Source organism: Rhipicephalus microplus, chromosome X (assembly GCF_043290135.1).
Source record: "Rhipicephalus microplus isolate Deutch F79 chromosome X, USDA_Rmic, whole genome shotgun sequence".
Taxonomy (NCBI): domain Eukaryota; kingdom Metazoa; phylum Arthropoda; class Arachnida; order Ixodida; family Ixodidae; genus Rhipicephalus; species Rhipicephalus microplus.
Genome location: NC_134710.1, coordinates 253001507 through 253023228, shown reverse-complemented (window position 1 = coordinate 253023228; position 21722 = coordinate 253001507). Strand labels below are relative to the sequence as shown.

General features: G+C 44.7%; 1 protein-coding gene across 1 annotated transcript in view; it reads left to right on the top strand.

The window, feature by feature from the left end:
• The window catches only part of LOC119161593 (ATP-binding cassette sub-family F member 1), a 120903-nt gene that overhangs the window by 5386 nt on the left and 93795 nt on the right, over positions 1-21722 (top strand). The window contains exons 2-6 of the mRNA XM_037414140.2: positions 225-280; positions 362-493; positions 8440-8540; positions 8610-8695; positions 19774-19913. Of these exons, the coding sequence (XP_037270037.1) occupies positions 225-280; positions 362-493; positions 8440-8540; positions 8610-8695; positions 19774-19913 (515 nt within the window). The remainder of the gene's footprint in view (positions 1-224; positions 281-361; positions 494-8439; positions 8541-8609; positions 8696-19773; positions 19914-21722) is intronic.

Sequence of the window (21722 nt, the reverse complement as noted above, 5' to 3'; positions counted from 1 at the left end):
AACCAGAAAAACCCTTGTGTACACAAAGCCTTGTACTGTTTCTAAGTGTGTTTACATTTTTTTGCAGCCCATGATTTGTGTTTTATAGCTTTGCCGTGCAAAACCTAAAACTCCAAATAGAATACTAAGTTGTGGCGAGAAAATGATTTGACATTGTATGACTTGGCATGTGGCTTTACATTGACAATGAGTCCTCCTCTGTTTTCTATCATCGTTTCTTTCAGAGGTAGCACCAGCCAAGAAGGTATCCCATAAGGAGAAGAAATTGATGAAAAAGCAGGTAACATCAATTTTTTTTCTTGTACATGAAGGTTACTGGAACAGAACAAATGTGCTCCCACACATACTTTTATAAACACAGTCGGAGTACCAGAAACAGCTGGAGAGTCTCAACAAGGGAAAGACATTGTCTGAAGGAGACCAGTTCACAGTATCACAGGCTGACAAGTCGGCTGCGCAGCAGATACAGCAGGAGAATGCTGTCGACATTAAGGTGAGCCGCCTGCCTTGTAACGCAAAGAATGGGATATATAAGTGCCAATCATCTCGCACATCACAGTAAGACATGATGATGGGCATTTGTCATGGTGCATGATCCACAGGGACTGTGAAGCTTGACACTGTAGGTTTGCTAATGCAGTTGCCTTTTCAAGTGCATACCTGCGAACTCTTCTGATTTTCCCATAAGATGTAGAAATTTTGACTGCGCTTATGATTTATGAATCTTGCCTAAAATTTTATGAAAAATATTTTATTTGAGAAAAAAAAAATAAAATTAGTGAAATGGCGTGGTCTCCGCGATTGGCTAGGGTGCATTGCCGTAAGCCACAAGAACGGTGTTGTGCTATATTCCGCCACTAGGAAAGAACAATATGTATTGGTGTTATCATCAAACACCTGCCAAGTCTCCCACATTCTCTGGGAGACTACCGGATTTTGACTGTTTTTGCCTGTTCGTACGATTGCCATGAAAATCTCCCGGAAATCGAAATTCGTGTGTGAGATGTGGCCGCATTGACAAAGAAACAGGTCAGTCCGTTCCAGGCTTTTTGCGAGCCCAGTGCATTTTATTATAAACGAATTTGAGAGGCATTCATTGAAAGGTATAGTAGAGTCTCAGTGGTGCGAAACCATGGCAGATACGAATTCGTAAAATTCCCCAGCCAAATTTGTGTCTCCATTGGGCCGAAATTTGAATGTTATGAACAGTTTTCCTAATCGCAGCATGGGATATGAACTTTAGTATCGAAACCGTCGAACAAAGGTCCATTGAGAGCAGCGTGCCCGAACCTTCAGAAGTACTCGTGCGACCAGCGCACGCACTATCTTGTGTGGTTGTCGTTGCCGCAACGACTGTGGACGAAACCGTGGTCGTTCGACAGGATCAACTATGGCGATGGTGATACCCACAAAACCCCAAAAGTGTGCACGCGGCCAACGCTCGGCCAGTCAAAGAAACGCTGCTTTCTGCAAACTCTGCGGACAGAACCGCGGCAGTTGCACCCATAGATAGCATAAAACAACTTGGTGTTTTGAAGGCACGTAGATTTAAAACAAAAAACTACCGTTTGCCACAACCGCCGCGCACAAAACCGCGGTTGCGGCGACGCGATAGTGATCTACGAGCTCCGAGAGCACGTTGATGATGCAGCGGTAGATTAAAGGTGGTAAAGACGTAAAAAAAAGGCTAGAAGCGTTTTGGCGAACCTGTCCAAAGAATCTAGTAGCGAGCAAAGCCAAAACTTACCCGCGCTTTCACGGTAGCAAGCTGCGCCGTCCAGTCCGTGCGCGTGTGAATACATACGAGAGTTGTTTTGACCAAAATTGTCTTTTTTTTGCTAGTTTTTTTGATGGCACAAAATTTCGTGAGTATTTGCGCTCCCCCTATGAGACTCTCATTTTAGTGGGAAACCCTACCCTCGTGTGTTTGGCCACTCCGAGCCATTATGAGACTACAACGCCGATGTTCACGCTTCCGTTTGGGACCCCCCCCCCCCCACCCCTCTTGTTTTTATTTTTTTTTCTTCTGTTGCTGAAAATTCGAGAGAACAGTTCAACGCGTTGATTTGACTTATGGCGGCAAAACATGATTATCTTGTAGAATGCAGTCCCATTTTAGCCACATTCAACGTGTTACAATGATTTCAGTTAGAGGTCTTAAACTTGCACCAAGCATTGGCCTGCACACTTAGCACCGTACATGGCTTCTTGTGGGCAACATTACTATGTTTAGTAGAAGTGAAAAAAGGTTTTCTAGAAAATTAGTCGTGGTGTAAAATAAGCACTCTGAAAAGGATTGTGCCACACAGACAAAAGCTTGTATAGGTTTGCGACTGCCCCAAAAAACGCTGTCAGAGACTGCTGGGAAACTAGGATAACATTTATTTGTTAAAGCAATGTTTAACGGCTAGGTAAAACTATAGCAATAATTGTGGCCCTTAACTCTGGCAATGGTGGGGCAATCCCGCATGTATGAACACCCCCTGTGACAGTCTCCGCCACGTCTGTGTGGCTGCGTTCGATTTCTTGTGTGGGTTGTTCTTGACGTGTGGCCCATGCGCACTGCCACTGCTGTTGTATCATGCCTCGTGTCATAGCTGTTGGGGTCAAAAGGTTATATCAGTGGTGACTCCCACAACTTTATAGGCCATAGTGGCCCTTTAAAAGCTTGAAATGAAAGAAACCGTGAAAAGTTTTTTTTAAGTGTTGTCAGCGTTTAGGCCAGAGCATCATCAAACCATTTGCACCACAAATTTAGTGGCACGCCGTGTACCAAGGCTTCTACGTATAATTATATTGTCACGGTGATAAAATCAGTGCAAATAACAATGTAGCAAACAGTGGAACAGCTTCGATCAAGCAGCGCGGGTTTGTCGTCTTTCTCAAGGCCAATTCCTTGGACACGCACAAGTAATGATGACACTCGCCACGCAGCAGCAATAAACCCACTACATGCTCGTGTCATTACTCCCACTCTCGAAAAGCATCGACTCGATGCTTTCAGATGTACGAACGCAAAAGCAAATCTTCGGCATGAGTAATACAGCTTCAACCTAGCCACGTGGACGATGTCCGGCTGGGGATCACGACGGGAGGACCGCACGCAGGGCTCTGCGGTAACTTCGTAGTTTACATCGCTGAGGCAGTGAAGAACCTGGGAAGGGCCGAAATAGCAGCGCAAGAGTTTTTCAGAGCGGCCGCATTGGCGTACGGGACTTCAGAGCCATACGTTTTTTCCAAGGTGGTAGGTGACTTCTCTGTGGCGAAGGTTGTACCTATGAGCTTCTTGTTGTTGCTGAGAGTGAATGCGCAAATGAGCTAGTTGTCGAGCTCCTTCAGCGCGCTGCGCATACTTGTCAGCATTTTCGGTGCTGGTCGTAAAGACATCAGGTTAAAGTATGGCATCTAACATTGTAGTAACTACGCGGCCGTGAAGCAGGCGGGAAGGTGTAAATCCTATAGTTTTGTGCACGGAGGTGTTATATGCGAAAGTTACAAAAGGGAGGACGCTGTCCCAGTTCTTGTGTTTCACGTTGACGTACATAAAAATCATGTCTGTGATGGTCTTATTGAGTCGTTCTGTTAATCCGTTAGCTTGTGGATGGTAAGCTGTCGTTCGGCGATGTACGGTGCCGTTGAGTGTCATCACTTCTTCCAGCAGTTGGGAAGTGAAGGTCAGTTAGAACCACGGCCGATGTACCATGGCGGAAAACGACAGCATGAATGAAGAAATCGGCAACATCGCTTGCCGTACTGCATTGGAGTGCTCGTGTTATTGCCTTTCAGTTTTGATTACCACTCCTGACAACGGCTGTGAAACGATCCTCCTCATTTTCTGGAGATTACCGCGATTTCTGACACATCCTCAGGTGTGCAACGTGTATGTCCACTGATTCACAGTAACAGGTTAAATAGTCTGGCGCAATTATTATCCAGAGATTTCCTACTGAGGATTTCGGAAATGGACCTAGCAGGTCCATGCCAACTTGTTAAAACGGTTCTTGGGGTGGCTCCACAGGGTGTAAAAGACCAGCAGGTTTCATGCGGGGAGTCTCGCGACGCTCGTAGTCTCGGCAGGTTTTGACGTATTGCTTGATGTTACAGGACAGTTCGGGCCAGTAGTATGTGTGACGGGTACGAGCCAGAGTACGTGTGAATCCTAAATGCCCGGAAGATGGTTCGTTATGTCACGCCTTCAGGATGTCGTCTCGCATCACAGATGGTACGACCATTAGGGCGGTTCGAGCGTTAGAATCAAAGGTCCGCTTGTACAGGACGTTGTCACGGAGGAAAAATGATGAAATCGTGCGCCTGAATGTTCATGTTGGCTGTTCAAGCTTGTCCTCGAGATAGTCGATGATCGGGCAAAGTTCTGTGTCATCACGCTGTTTCTCAGCCAAGTCGGAGGCTGTGACGCCCATGAGGAAGCTTTCGTCGTCAGTTTGGTCAGGAGGAATCGACTCGACTGGGGCACGTGATAGGCAGCCAGCATCGGTGTGCTTGTGTCCTGACTTGTAAACCACCGTAACGCCAAACTCTTGTAAGTGGAGACACCATCGAGCTAGGCAGCCTGAGAGGTCTTTGAGGCCTGCAAGCCAGCACAAAGAATGGTGGTTAGTGACTACTTTGAACGGTCGCCCGTACAAATACGGTGGGAACTTGGCTATGGCCCACACGACAGCTAGGCATTCTTTTTTTGTGGTCGAATAGTTGTTTTCATCCGATGATAACGTACGACTAGAGTAGGCGATCACTCGCTCGATATCTTTCTGCCAATGCACAAGGACGGCTCCGAGACCGACATTACTTGCATCTGTATGCACTTCTGTGTCGGCATTTTCGTGGAAATGACCCAGTATTGGAGGAGTCTCAAGGCGGCGGCATAGCTCGCAAAAAGCTTCGTGTTGTTCTGGGGCCCACCCAAAACAACGTTGTCTCTCGTGAGTTGATGTAAGGGTTCTACTATTTTTGAAAAGTTCGGAATGAAGCGACGATAGTACGTACAAAGGCCCAGAAAATGGCGTATGCCGTGTTTGTTGGTCGGTGTTGGGAAGGCAGCGACAGCCAGTGTTTTCTCAGGGTCTGGGTGAATTCCGTCACTGTTGACGACATGGCCGAAAGACTTGAGCTCCTCGTAGCCGAAGTGGCATTTTACGGGCTTGAGCGACAGGCCAGCCGTTCGGAGCGCCCCAAGTACTGCACGAAGACGTTGAAGGTGCTGCTCGAAAGTCGATGAAAAAACGACGACGTCGTCTAAATAGACGAGCACAGACACGATTGCCACTTGAGATCGAGCAAAACTGTTTCCGTCATTCGTTGAAAAGTCGCGGGAGCAGAGCACAATTCAAAAGGAAGCACCTTGAATTCGAAGAGCCCGTCAGGAGTAATGAAGACGGTCTTTTCCTGGTCACGCTCATCGACCTCAATTTGCCAATAACCACTGCGTAGATTCGTAGATGAAAAATATCAGGTGTTTTTAAGGCGGTCGAGTGAGTCGTAGATGCGAGGAAGCGGATAAACGTCTTTCTTTGTCATGGTGTTCAGTTTGCGATAATCAACACGGAAACGCAATGCGCCGTATTTCTTTTTCACGAACACAACCGGTGATGCCCATGGACTTGTAGATGGCTTAATGATGTCGTCAGCAAGCATTTTTTGCACATTGTCGTGGATGGCGTCTTGTTCTCTGTGGGAAACTCAATAAGCATGTTGTCGAATAGGCCTTTCGTTGGGCTCTGTCATGATTCTGTGCTTCGCGACGAGTGTCTGTTTGATTTTGGACGTCGTGGCAAAGCAATCACTGAAGGAAAGCAGGAGGGAGCAAAGACTCCCTTGCTGTGAAGTAGACAGCTTCTGAACCCAGCTCTGCAGAGCCTGCTCGGCTTTTTCTTTCTTTTGGGGATTTCTGAATGCCTGTCATAGCTGTCACTAAAATTCTTGCCAGTTGGTGATAGACGGCTCATGGTTCTCATACCAGATGCGAGCATCGTCATCTAGTGCGAAATAGACGTAGTGAAGCTTCTTGGTGTCATTTGATTCGTTGGCAGCTGCGACCTGATCGAAGTGGTCTTGCCAGTCATCTACGTCCTCGAACACATCACCATGAAACGGCTTCGGGGTGTGGGCTGTGTAGACCACGCTTGGGGTGGATATGAGTTGGTCTACATTGCTCTCTTGCGTCTGAATTGCTGTTGTGGTCATTCTTGCCAAGCTCAAGGGACCAAATTCAGGAGGTAGTCCTAGCTAGCGGCGGCTGAGGCGAAGTGCTAGGTTTCCCTCCGGAATTGTTGAAATGTTGCAGAAGCTTGAAGTGGCTTGAGTTTAAGCTAGCGAATTGGGATTGCACCCAGCAGCTCCACCAGTTTGTCACAGTAATAAAATCAGTGCAATCAACAGTGTAGCAAACAGCGGAACAGCTTCGATCTAGCATCGCGAGTTTGTCGTCGTCTTTCTCCGGGCCAAATCCTTCGATACGCACAAGTAATGATGACACTAGCCACGCAACAGCCAGAAACTCACTACATGCTCGTGTCAATATCATACCCTCCTTCTCGCCCCTGCTGTGCTTTTGCAACTCATGAGACATGCTGGCATTGCTGGTGATCGCATGCTCACATGAGCACACTCAACGATTTGAGCTTTGCCCAGTCATGACCTCCGATATTGCACGCCGACAAATTGTGCGCAATTTTGGAGACCATAGCACAGTTTGCCCGGCTGCTCGCACGCCGTCTGGCAACAGAGACGAAAATCACGGATTGATTGATATCTGCTTCGACAGATGCCGTCACCCCACCAGCCTATCCTACATATGCGCATTCCACAGCCAATCAGATCAGCAGCCTGAGTGACGTCACGCATCTAGTGGATGTTGTACTGGTAATGGGCTGTTGAAAACGTTTTACTGGGCTGTAGTTATCTGCAGCGATTTGCAGCTTTAACACGTAATACATTACACACGTTACGCAGAGAGCCTAGATCGGTCTGTAAATGACCCTTAGGACTTTGTGTATCGGCCAATTCTGTTTGTACAAAATTGTCAAAGTGTTCCAGGGTCCCTTTGATGTAATCAACGACAATCCATTTTTGTTTTGTCTTCCACGTGAACTTATTGCAATCAAACCTGACTCTATTGAACTTGGGTAAATCAATTTATCTCTTCTACCGAGCTATTTTCCAATATGATAGTGCTTTATTATCAATTCACGGGAAAAAAAATCTATGGCTGCATCGAACCAAAGTGACCTGAATATTATATATCGAACATTAGACAGTGAGAAACATTCCAAATTGGCTTTCCTTCCATGTCTGTTCCTTAATGGGAAAGAGCTTTCCTGCAATCATTTGGAAAAGCAAGTGGTCCGATTAGGAAAGCATCATGCCAAATGGCTAGAAACTACTGCTTGCAATTGTGTGCACTGCCATATTCCTCATAATCGCACTGGGCTGCTACCTGAATGTGGTGGGTTTGATCGCAGACGTGGTGGTCGCATTTCAATGGTGACAAAGGTCGGTTTAGCACGATGTCAGCTCACGTTAAAAAAAACACCAGGTGGTCGAAATTCCAGGAGTCCTGCACTACGGCGTCTCTTATAATCTTATTGTGGTTTCGGGACTTGGAACCCCAGATATTATTATTATCGCATTGGTCAGCCCTTTGTGCATGATTACCGATCGCTTCTTAGGGATTTTTCATTCTTTTTGTTAACATGATGGCTCTGGTAAAATGGAGCAAGCTGCTGTTTTCCACAAAGCTAGCTATAATCAACACAGTCGAACGTGGAGAAAAAAATGTATGACATTGGAGCTGCATACCCCACTAAAAGAAGCACGCTGAGTAGTATTATATTAGGCTGACATTAGTACCAAGGTGGACTAGTGGCTTCCAGCACCCAATGAGTACACACTGCTGCGTTTGGAAGATGTTGAGACGCTGTTGTCATGAATATCGTATTTTGCTGCATATATGTTGCGCCTTTCTATAAATCCCTCCCCCCCCCCTGTTCCACTAGAAATCTCGTAAAAATAAAAACTAAAACAAAAGAAACCCTGCATACTGCCAAGAAGCGGTCTTCTTTGTTGTATCGTGAAGCCAACATTAACACTTAAATTCACCTAGAAATTCTGACATACTCAATAAAACTTGTGTATCAAAGTATAAATCAAACTGATTGCTGTGTTTTTTCTGTGTGTTGATATATGTGGTTTTGACATTATTAGTTTATGACTTTTCTTGTTGCTATGCTATTTTCTCTGATAAATATTCAAGTTGTGGTATTTTGTGTAGAAGTGCCCTAAAATATTTATTGACATTTTTTTACCTTCTTTTTCAAAGAGAAGTTGTGAATGTCACTTGCATGCTTGCAGTAAGAGTTACTGGTCAGACTAATGTGCTTACATGGACACTTGCTGTAGCTAACGTCTGTTTATATTTTTCAGGTGGACAATTTTTCTATCTCTGCAAGAGGCAAGGATCTTTTTGTAAATGCAAGTCTCACAATCACAGCTGGTAGGCGTTATGGTCTTGTTGGGCCCAATGGGTGAGTGTCTGTACTTGTGCTGGTTTTTGTGAGGACCTGGTCTTCCTAAATGTCTTGTTTTTATTTTAGCCATGGCAAAACAACATTATTGAAGCACATTGCAAACCGTTCCTTGAACATTCCACCCAATATTGATGTTCTACTTTGTGAGCAAGGTAAGCAATGTTTTTAGGAAAGTTTTGAAATACTCATATTGCCAGGCTTGTAGTTTTGCATAATTGGGCTTGTTGGGCACATGAGATACTAAGGGAATTTCAAACCAGTAAGCTAGTGAATTCAGGGCAATAGCTGTCAGGGGTGAAACTTAACATGCGTAATGGCTTCAATGTCTGTATCATTGATTTACTTCCAATCAAAGTATCGCTATTGCTTATCGAATAAATATTTTCTAAAATGTTTTCTAATGTTTCAAATGGACAACTCTGCATGATCAAGCTCGAAATTGGAGAAACTGCACTACATTATAATTTTTGAAGCCATTTCAGTATAAAAAAGTGGCCTAGATCACACTACATTAATCAAGGGATAAAACCTCCTTAGCCGTACTGCCATGACAAGCACACTTCTACGAGATCTGTGTATGCAAATAAGCTGTTTATTTGCTCCTAATTCTATGTTTTTACTTTGAATAATGGTGCTTCATGACATTCATTGAAATGACAAACTTGCTCACATCGTGCATTTACTAGAATGCGAAGGTTCTGTTGCTATGGTGCTGGTAATATCCGTTCATTGTTCAAGTGTACTAGTCTAACACTCGTCTACGTGGTTCGTTCATTGCCAATGATATGGGTGATTCTCGCTCTGCGGATGCTGACGCAAATTCAGTGACTCAAATGCTTACTGAAGTAATTAAGGGTCAAAACGTATCTCGCAAGATATAGCTGATATCAAGAAATTCCAAAAAATTGGCTATTCTAGGTTTGATGCTTTGAAGACTCATGTCGCCACATTAGAATCGCTTCCAATCACGCGTTCGCCCCCAGCCGCCAGTGAATGCATTCTTGATGCCCTTCGTCAAGACGTGTTCAAGCTTAGGGCGTCGCTCGATAGTGAGAGCAACCGATCCAGAAGAAACAACCTAATTATTTTTAGCCTAGATGACGCAAACAATGAAACATGTTCCTAGTTGGAGGAGTAAGTGCTATCTTTCTTACAAAGGCAACTGGGCGAACAGATTACTGCGGCAAACATATAACGCTGTCATCAGCTTGGTAGATTACACGAAAGGAAAAACTGGTCTTTCATTATTAAGTTTCTTAACTTCAAGGATAAGGAACGCATTCTATCTCGTGGTAATAAGCTGAGGGGCACTAACTTCGCTATTCGTGAGGATTTCAGCCCGAACATCAGGCTTGCACGATCTAAACTTGTTAAACATGCAAGAACCCTGATATGCCCCTTCATACTTCGATACGATAAGCTCCTTGTAGATAAAAAGAGCTTCATGTATGATAGCACGCAGGATATCGTTATTGAATGGGGAAAAATTAGCAAAAGGGGCAGTGCCCTAGCAATGCTTTCTCAAAGCTGTGTGTTGGCAGAAGGTGTTCTACTCATCCAGTTTCTGAGCTTACCATTTGGTCGTTCACTGCCAAAGCATAAAAAACAAGATCGATGAATTTGCTTCTCTGATCTCTTCGGTCAAACCTAACGTGATTATAGGCACGGAATCCTGGTTCGAGGAATCTGTTGCTAGCGCAGAGGTTTTTCCACCTGGTTTTCGCGTCTACAGTTCTGATGGCGACGCGCATGGTGGTGGTGTCTTTCTCTTGTTGATTCGTGCTTACAGTCGTCTCCCGTGTTAGCCCCATCTGATTGTTCCGAGTCAGTTTGGTGCAATATCAATTTTAAAACTGGACAGTCTCTGACAATTGCTTCCTTTCACCGTTTTTCTGCCTACATATCGCCTGAGTCTTTCAAATCCCTTTCCAAGTTACAATAAACAATGACTATCTTATAGACGGCGATTGCAATATGCCCAATGTTAGGTGGGTTGAAAACAGACCTGTCCTTGGTAATTCATCTGCCCTATATATGGCATTTCATGAGGCGATTATTGTCACTGACTTGTATAAGTTTGTTGCTGAACCTACTAGGTGTGGCCTCAGTAGTTCTTCTGTCTTAGATCTGCTCTTTTCAAATCAATCATGCCTCGTGCATGATAACACTTTTATTCCTGGTGATGTGTTCGGGTGTCTGCCCTGAGAACTGGAGCCAGCCAGAGTCTCGGGAAGATGTCGAGGAGAGGAGCCCGGAGCTGTTACAGTAACTTTTAATTACAATATTTACAGGTAGCGTGTTACATGACAATGGTAGCATCATGGAAGCTCTCCACAGAAACATGATGGGAGCTTCTGGGAGCTTGTGAGAGCTTTTCAGGAGTGCCTCGGCGCTCGCATTTTATGTGCTGGCCTTCCCAAAATTCCCAGCAGGAAAAAAAAACAATGGAGGCCAGGACAGTCGAATGAAGTTTGTCATTTTCATCTTCGCCCCCGAAAGCGGAAGGTAAAACGCTGCCTCCTTCTTAACCCACGAAAGGGGGAAGAGGCACGCCCAGTTCAGCCCATGGCGAGGGAGAAAACACTGCACACCATGCACGACACAACACAACACGAAGACGTTGAGTCTGACATGAAAGTCAATTTCGTAGTCTGTTGCAGTGATGCTTATGCGGCGCCATGCAGACCACAAATTCTGGAAACAGCGGCATTAAGGCGGCACGGAGAGCGTGGGAAATGCATCCACAGACGGTTCTCAGACGCTGGGCTCTTTGCCCAGGGCACCTTGACAACAAGGCAAGTCACTTCGATGGCCAACAACTCTTCCTAATGCATCAGTCGGTCAGGCGTGTCCAAAGGGTTTTACGCGGGGCGCCGACGACCTGGGATAACCAGAAGAACGATTTCTCTGTTGTTGTCACTCTTGGTGCATCTCTGGGAGCGCTGACTCGGAAGAAATTAGGGTGGGCTCAGCCACAATGTCTCATGCTTCAAAGCGGCATCAAGCCAAGCAGGCCGATCATAACGACCCGTCCACCACCACAGGAGGTCTCGAACGGGTTGCAGCACCAAAGCAGTCCTCAGAGACCTTAGATCTGCTCCCTTGTAGACGTTGACGCAGGCTGTACCAATCTCTGGACCTGAGCCATGGCTAGCAAACGCCAGAAACGAACGTCGCAAAACCCGAGACACAACAAACAGAGAGCACCTAACTGACCTCGAGAAATGCCAGGTTTTCAGTTCTGGTAAAATTCCCTAGAAGTTTACAGTTGGTGCGCTCACTCGTGAAAATCAAGAATCAGATAAGGATGCAATAACAAACTTAGACCTACTACGTGTGAAGGAAATCAACAGATTGACATTTTTTATCATTTCCCAGAGAGATTCACAGCGTTTAAGGCATGCAGGTGCTACGGGCGAAACAAAATAAAAGGAGGTAGTTAATGAATTACGTCTCTCACTGCATAAGTAAAACTCAAAATCAAACCCGTGCGTATATCATAAAACAGAGAAACAAAAAATCTACACTACACTGATGCGCATACCAACAAGTATGCCACAAATTACACAAGGTTTATACAGAGGCTTCTATATTCAGCGTAATTCTCTGTCAAAAATCTACTTGCTTGTAAGACATAAACAGAGAAACAAAAACCTATACTACACTGCAAAAGTAGAAGGTTTAAACAGAGTCTTTTAGTCAGCCTTCTTCTCTGTTTAACTCAGTGCAAAAGCCCTCTTCACGGGCGCAAGTATTTGCTAAATATAAGCAAACGAATAAATACCGCAATGTGTGCTGTTAAAATGAGGAGGAAAATAAAACTTTTGAAAATCGACCTACTCCTTGTTCATCGGCTGACATGCAAACATTAAATGTAAAACAATTCAAAGTTGGATACAAGAGAAATCCTTGGCATCCTTACACTGTCTGAAGCATTAAGGGGATTCCTTTGAGACAGGCTCTGGGCAGACGCGCATATGACAGCTGTCGATATGCCAGATCGCAACGGAGGGACATATAGCAGGCCGGTCCGAAACTACCGAAGCACTCAGTGGCAGCAACCTTTGTTCTATGGCCCCCAAACTCCGATACAGAGGCATACCGATGGTCTCGTATGTTCCTTGTTTGCTTCCCGGTTAAGCGGTCACCCTTTTGCCTTGGAGGGGGATGGCTTTTGTCATTCCCGAGAACGCGCCTCTTTGTTCTGCTTGGCTGTCTATACTGCTCTGAAGGCGGTGAGACCAGGCGGCCACTTCGACGTCTTTCTTCGCCTTTGTCACACACTTCATGCTCAATTTCGACTTCAGGGGGGCCGTCAACTTTTGATTTCCAGCCCGCTTTCTCAGGATTTCTGGCCTCCGCTCAAGGCAACTTCGACCCTTCGCCTTCCCTCTACGTTTTTGCCGGCGCCTTCTTTCGGGGTGGCACGGAACGCTCACCGACTTGGCAATAATATTCAGAAGTGCATTGCTCAAAACTTCAGGTGGCTCAACTGGCTTATCCTCGGCATTATTTCTAGCTGTCTGCACTTTCGAAAGAACGCTACTATCAACACCTTCTAAACCAGCTGGCTCGCCATCAGATGTCTCTCCTTGATGAGAATCATCACCTCGCGCTAACCTAAGTGCTTCATCACCTCGCGCTATGTTAAGCGCATCTCCCTTTCGTGATAAGCTAAGTGCATCATTACCTGGACTTTTACAGTCTACTTCATTAGCGCTTCCTGCTTCCGGAATCTCATGAGCAGACTCACAGGCCATCGGACGCGTCAGAGCTGCCGCTGATTCGTCACCAAAACAAAGGCCTTTCAAAAGCATATCCACATCATTCTGAGAGGGATAAGGCTCGGGCAGGTTTTGGGACACCACAGTTCCCGTGGCGAGAAGTCTGAGCGGTCCCTCTTTCTCAATGCGGGCTAACGGCAAATGCACACTTTTATTTTCAACTATTTGCCGTGCGCACACGCGTTCCCCTGTGGCAACCTCATTTTCCCAGGAGCAGGGATCTACACTATCAAACGTCGGGGTTGACTCCCATGGTACGTTACACAACGCTTTCTCCAGGACTGACTCCTGAATGTGGGGTTTCAATTCTTCCAAATTATTGTCGCGGCGTTCCACAAATAGAACATTTCTAGGCTTACAGCAGCCGATCGCAATGTGGCCTGGCTCTTTGCAACGGTGGCATAGGACCGACCGGCTTTCTAGCCTTAAACATCTTTTGTTTCTCTTTAATTTTCGAGCGCCTCGCTGCTTGTGTGGTTTCGGCAGGAAAATCTTTAATTTATGTATAGGAGGGTGCTCTCCCGTTAATAGGGTTGCTTGCGGCCTGATAAATACCCAAAGCCAATTGTCTTTGCTCATTTATCCTGCCTTCCTCAGCCCATCTTCGCTTTCTTTCGGCCTCCTTTTTCTGTTTTTCCACTTCCTCCCAACATTCCTCAGTTTCGTCATCTTCCGCACCACACTCCTGAATTGCCTCAATCAGCTGTGACTCTCTCTCTCTTCTGTTCCTACCTTAATTCTCAGCTCTTCACACAGTAGTAAAAGGTGCGATCTCTCTAGCTTCTTTACCAACTCCATGGCCTTCACAAGTGAGGACTTTCTTACCCGCCATGATGTTGTGTAGCGAACAAGCGAAGCCCACATGCACGGTAAAAACACTGCCAGTTTAGAACATGAAAGCTAAAATTTGGTAAATAGCTGTGACGTATGTTAATAATGGTACAACAAAGCCCATACGCCCAGAAAATTACACACAGTTTTAGAAAACTTCAAAAGCTAAAACCCGGCAAAACTCAAAGAAAGTCAAGCACTCACCATATCGTTGAAGCCCGAGTCAAGCATGGGTCATCCCGTCGCTTCCAACCAGTTGATGTGCTTCGATTGTCAGCTGCATCCCACCGCTGCCACCAGTTGATGTGTTCGGGGGTCTGCCTTGAGGGCCCGAGCCAGCCAGAGTTTCGGGGAGACGTCGAGGAGAGGAGCCCGGAGCTGTAAACAGTAACTTTTAATTACAATATTTTAGCGTGTTACATGATGGTGGTAGCATCATGGAAGCTTTCCACGGAAACATGATGGGAGCTTGTGAGAGCTTGTCAGGAGCGCCACGGCACTCGCGTTTTATGTCCTGGCTCTCCCAGGATTCCTATCAGGAAAAAACAATGGAGGCCAGGACAGTCATATCAAGTTTGTCATCTTCACCTGTGCCCCGAAAGGGGAAGGTGAAATGCCGCCTCCTTTTTAACCCACGAAAGGGGGAAGAGGCATGCGCAGTTCAGCCCATGGTGAAGGAGAAAACACTGCACACTGCGCACGACACAGCACAGCACGAAGACGTTGAGTCTTACATGGAAGTCAATTTCGTAGTCTGTTGCAGTGATGGATGGCACCAGGCAGACCACCAATTGTGGAAACAACGGCATCAAGGTGCCATGGAGAACGTGGAAAATGCATCCGCAGACAGTTCTCAGACGCTGGGCCGCTTGGCCGGGCACCTTGACGACAAAGCAAGCCGCCTCGACGGCCAACAACTCTTCCTAATCCGTCTGTCGGTCAGGCATGTCCAAAGGGTTTTACGAGGGGCACTGACAACCTGGGATAACTAGAAAAACAATTTCTCTGTTGTCGCAGCTCTTGGTGCATCTCTGGGAGCGCTGACTCGGAAGAAATCAGGGTGGATTCAGCCACAATGTCTCATGCGTCGAAGCGGCGTCAAGCCAGGCAGGGCGAGCATAACACTGGGATTAGTGACTGACCATGACTGTATTGTGGCCCACGTTCAGATAGTCCCCTTTTCTTGTGCGCACGATCGACCAAGGGAGATATATCTCTTTGATAAAGGAAATTATGCTTCATTATCGAATGAGCTTGCCATTTTTCTGCAGGAATTTAATCATTTAGCTCAGTCCGCAGATTGCAACACCCTGTGGGATACATTCTGCTTCACACTAAAGCAGATAGTAGACACATGTTCCGAGGAAACATTTGTCTGTCTAACAACGTAGTGATAAACCTTGGGTTACTCCGGAAGTCAAGCAACCTTGATAAGCCTTGGGTTACTCCGGAAGTCAAGAAGAGACATCGTCTCCTAAATCTCTTACAGAGAGCAACGCAATCCTGGTGTAATCGCTGTGCTAAAGTCGCTTGGAAAAGATTTAAGAACTAACAACAAGATTGCCAAGAAAAAATATTCCCTAGCATTGAGCCCAAAGTTACAAAATAACCCGAAAGAAATGTGGAAGTGTTTAAAATCAATCGGCAAAGAATCAATTGGCATCCCGAGCATAAACGATGGCGGTGTACTTTTAATTGATGACACCGATAAAGCTTCTGCTTTCAATCGCTATTTTCAGGCTTTTTTTTTTTATGCACCCTTGTCACAGTGATGTACCGTGCATTCCTGACAATGTCTTTGAACCTATGCCAGAGCTGGTGATAACACATGGTGGTATATTTAAGTTGCTTGACAAAATAAAGGCTTCTTCTGCGAATGGTCTCGACGGTATACCCTTTTATGTGTTAAAAGCTTGCTCTGATGTAATTGCCCACTACCTTGTTATAATCTTTGAGAAATCATTGCATAGTTCTTGTTTACCTAGCGAATGAAAAGTCCCGAATGTAGTTTCGATACATAAGGGTGGTCTAAAAAATATCGCCTTTAACTACAGGCCAATTTCGCTAATGAGCATATGCAGCAAAACGATGGAGCACATAGTCTACAGGGTTTTAATGAAACATCTAGAAAGTAACAATTTTTTTACCAAATCTCAGCATGGTTTTCGGTCTGGTCTTTCATGTTCAACACAACTCATCGAATTCAGCCATGATCTTTTTTGCTCATTTGACTTTGGGGTGCGGACGGACTGCATATTCCTGGACTTTCAGAAAACGTTTGATTCTGTGCCCCATGTTCTGCTGCTACATAAACTCTCATTCCTCGGTATTACTCCTGCATTTTTTGATTGGATCAGGTGTTATCTACAAGACCGGGTGCAACGTGTTGTAGTTAATGGTTCTCAATCTGAATATGTTGCTGTTACTTCGGGAGTTCCACAGGGGCCTGTATTGGGACTTTTGCTGTTCCTGGTGTACATCAATGATATTGCTTAGATTGTGTCATTTAAAGTACGTCTGTATGTAGATGATTGTGTGATTTACCGCTGTATCAGATCTACCTCTGACCATCACTACTTGCAACGTGATTCAGACAGTATTACGTGCTGGTGTGATAAGTGGCGTATGCGTCTGAACCCTAAGAAGTTGCAGTGCATCTCGTTCACTCGTAGACGCAACCCATACCTGTTTCATTATACATGAGACATCATTCGTCTACTGCGAGTAACTGAGTATAAATACCTAGGTGTTTACTTTTCATCAAATCTTACCTGGACTAAGCACATTGAATATGTCACAGCGAAAACCTGCAGAATGTTAAACTTTGTTAAATGCAACTTCAGGTTAGCTCCTCCCAAAATCAGAGAAGTACTCTACTTTTCGAATGTCCTACCTATAGAGTACGCCTCTGTGGCGTGGGACCCACAAACAAAAACTTTGTCTAATATGCTTGAGATCGTTCAAAACCGCGCAGCAGCTCATTTTGTGACTAGCAGCTGCAACTTCAGTGTCAGTGTCGCTGCACTTAAAGATAGGTTAGGGTGGGATTTGTTGGTATTATGAGGAAACACTTGAGATTAGAAATGCTAATCAAAATATTTTATGGGTTGATCAAAATAGATAAAGAATCTTACCGTTCACCTCCCCATTTTTTCTCTAAGAGAACTGACCATTCCCTAAAATTAGGCGAAATTTTTTGCAGAACAAACATTTATCAAAACTCCTTGTTTTCGCTCACAATCTTCTCATGTAATTGGCTCCCAGAGGAGGTTGCAGTCTGCCGCACTGAAACATCTTTTAGGGACATATTGCTACTGTCATTGCTGCATTTTTTATGATATGTTTTTGTGACCCATCTTCTTTTTGAATAGTTTCTTTTGTGTTAGCGTATTTTACGATGTGTATTTCTTTCCTGTAATAATGCCCTTGGGCGCTGCAGGTATTTTTTAATGAATAAATAGTATTAAAATAAATTTGATTCTGGCCTTACTTGATTTTGTTTTCATAGAAACTCCTGAAGTTATGACTCCCCCCCCCCCCTTTTTTTCTTTTCTAAGTGTCCTGCGTGTTTTACAAGGGCTGTATACCCATATTTTACAAGCCAAGTTTAGCATGGCTTGGTGTTTCTGGCATGATTCCGAGATTACTGAAAAAAAAAAAAGGCAGAAAATTGATGCTGGCAAAAAAAATCTTGTTAAAATACAAATGAAAAATGAAAGCAAACAACAGGCATTAAGGTACTCTTTCATGTTTTACTTGCTGTTTCCATTCACGATGCTCTTTACACGTTGCGGTATTGGAACCTTTTGCACATAGTGGCCTTTCTATTGCATGCTGCTGCCACACTTTTTGACCGTGAATTTTAGTGCGTTACAGTGAGTTACAATAACTTGTGGGCCATTGCGACAACAGCTGAAAGCTATATAGCTTCAGTAGATCAAACATCTAGGCTTTAGAGTGCAGTGAAATCGAGGGTTTTGCCTCAGAGAAATAAATATTTTTCCCTGATGCCGAAATTCAGAGTATAGTACATAGGTGAAGACTGTGGTTGTCACGGTCAGTGGACAGCACTTATTTTGTCACTTGCACGTAAAAAGAAATTGACTTGAATGTAAACTTTCAACAGAAGTCTGTCTGGTTGGGTATGAAACTGGGAGATGATTTAGGCTCCAACCAAAAGTTTTAAAGAAACCCGACGTTTTGAAACCGACTTGGTTCTTTCTTCAGGGGTGACTACGGAACTACGTAGCAGCGGCGTCTTCAAAGCACTCGCGGGGCGGATAATGAACCCCCCCTCTCTTTCTCCTTTTGCCGTGGAGCGCAGTCCATGTGTATACACTGGGGGAAGGGTTCCGAGAGAGCGGTTGATGCTATGGGCTGTCCTCTGTACGTGCTACGACACGAGTAATAACCTTCTCCTCTAGTTTGGCTCGCTTTCAAAGATGGCCGTTGCTTCAAAATTTATCCGGTTATCCAACATCTCAGCATGTTCGGCAACTGCGCTGCGCTCTTTGTAGAGCCTCCGCACATCGTGGGCGTGTTGCTTCAGCTGTTCCTACCGAATTGATTGAAACGGAACCTACCGGAACCACTGAAGCAACACGCCACCGATGTGCGGAAGCTCTACAAAGAGCGCAGCGCAGTAGCCGAACATGCTGAGACGTTGGATCACCGGATAAATTTCCAAGCAACGGCCATCCTTGAAAGCGTGCCGAACTTGAGGAGTCATGGCACATACAGGAGACAGCCCATAACATCAATAGCTCTCTCGGAACCCTTCCCCCAGTGTATACACATGGACTGCGCTCCACGGCAAAATGAGAAAGAGAGGGAGAGGGAGTCTTCAATGCCCCATAAGTGCATTGAAGACTCCGCTGCTACGTAGTTCCGTAGTCACCCCTGAGGAAAGAACCAAGTCAGTTTCGAAACGTCGAATTTCTGCAAATCTTTTGGCTGGAGTCTAAATCATCTCGCAGAAAGAAGTTGTAATGCACAGGTGCGTGCCTTTTTTGTAGTTCTAAAAACAGCAATAACACATATTCATTTTTAAACCTATAATAGTAAGTACTTCGCAAGCCTCTGCAACATTTTTTTGTTCAAACCTGTCTGCACCCGCAGATTTATATGTCTCATCTGCTGCCAGATATTGATGTAGGACGCTGCAGTTGGTGCGTTAACAGACTTCACCAGCTAATATAATGCTTTCATTTCACTGCTTTCACAGCACCTACAGTCTTCAAATCCCATAGCATTCAAGTGTGCTATGAAGGTAATGTGGGTAATTGTGCGTATAGGGTCCTATTAGTAACGACATAGCTGAAAGAGGAAGAAAGTGTTCCCCAACACTATGGTGAAGTTGCTGGGCTTTTCCAAGACCAGAAAGATTGAAAACCATTGTACTTAATTTATAGTTAGAAATTTTATAGAAGTTACTAATGTGTATTGTTCATGCCAAATGTTTACTGAAGAGCAAATATTTTTCATTACATCATTAACTTTTTTGTTGTATGCATTGCAACATGCTTACCTTTTCATTTACTTATTTATTTTTTGCCCTGATTGTTTTACGCCACATACATCATGATTCCTCACTGTTCACCCTCGTCACATTGCAGAGGTGGTTGCAGACGATACCCCTGCTGTTGAAGTTGTCCTCAAGGCTGATGTAAAACGTACGGAACTTCTGGAAGAGCAGAAAAAGTTGGAAGATGATGCAGCTCAGGGAAATCTGAAAAATCAGGACAGGCTTACAGAAGTAAGTGTGGGGTTTTATTATGTCTAGTAGAATTTTGCGCAAATACACGCTGCCAGAAACGTCCTTTGGCGATGATAACATGGAATAATTTATGTCACTCAGTGCTAAGAATTGTTGGAAAGCACTACTGAAGGCTTACTAATTGCCTTTTTTTTTCAATTGCTGCAGATTCAATAATCGGCCTTTTTGTTTCGCCTGACATTTTACGATAACAGTAGTGTCAACAAATATATAAAATTCAGTTGAAATGAAATTTAGATGTTAGCCAGCACTTTTTTTCATGTGTTCCTTCTTTGTTTGTATGTCAGAGGGCACTGTAAGCTATTCTAGATCTTCACCAACTAGTACAGTCAAAAATCTTATCAGAAGTACCCCCCCCCCCTTCTCTCCAAAAATAAATGGCAATGCATCAAGTGAATACAGTATGTTTACAGTGTGAGATAATTACTCAAAGAGTGCATTTATTAGGCTGTAAATAATACAGAATGGTGGTTTCAACCCTCTTGATTGTCTTTGCCTAATTGATTGGCAGTAGTTTCTTGCTGCCTTTGCACAAATTGGCATACCATCATAAACTAAAGACATCTTAATTTGGGATGTCAGAACAATATTGGTCTGGAACATATCTGAAATTTGCCATGATGTTGCTTTCTATCAGGACCAATCTAGCTGGCTGATCACTGGCTTTTCCAAGTAATCACCAAATGAACTCAGTATCAGAAGTTTATTGCCTCGCAACTTGATTGCCTCAAAACGTTTTTGAATCTGTTGAGAACGTGAGTACTTACAGGGATTCGTTCTTCACTTTGGGTATTTTGCTTTTCTTTTGCCCTGACAAGTGCAGTCTGGGAGGTGGAGGGGGAGATTTACAAAGGAGCACAAATATGTGTCTGTGTGCATCATGAAACAAGTTCACCTGCTCACGGTGTGATTCTATTGCACGCTAGTCTTGCTACTGTATAATTTTAGTACACTATTGAATGCAGTGCTGGCATGTAGTGACACCCCAGGGCAGAAGTGCATGTTGTCCAAATGCTGCTGTATATTTACGTCAGCTGTCAGTCAGTAGCAGCAGTCGGCTAATTGATGAATGTAGCAGCCCCCCGAACAGGTTGAAAGAGTGAGAGGATGGATCTCTCTGTGAAGAGAGAAAGCCCAAGAAAGTGGCGACTTCACCCTCTGCTTGTGAACTCTACGTCCTGCGCAGGACCATGAAGTTTGACTGAGCTGCTCTTAGGGGTGCTTGGTGTTCGTAGAATGTTTTTGCACCAAGCCAGAGGCATGGTTCACTGCATATCTGCAGGTGTATGGAACAGGCATGGTATTGCAGTGGTGCAATAATAATATCTGGTGTTTTATATCCCCAAACGACGCTATGATTATGAGGGATGCTGTAGTGGAGGGCTTTAGAAATTTTGACCATCTGGTGTTCTTTAACCGGCAATACCATCGCACAGTACAGGGGACTCTCACTAGCCGTGAATCCACGACCTTCGGGTCAGCAGCTGAACACCTTAACCACTCCTCCATCAAGGCGGACATTCCAGAGTGCTGTGGGAGTAGTACATAGTTTCAAATGAAGTGTACTGAAACAGTGTTCTTGTCATATATGTTCTATAAAAATGAAGTATGTAATGTTTATTTCAAATGGCAATGTGCTCTTCGCCGAGGCCCGTGGCAGAAGCTGCATGAGGCACTAGCTCTTAAGTTTCGTCATTCTGGGAATCTGATTTCATCTAATCGCTCTTGCCGCGTACTCAAATCACAATGCCCTTAACTGTGCATGGCGCTATGCCGGCATCATCATTG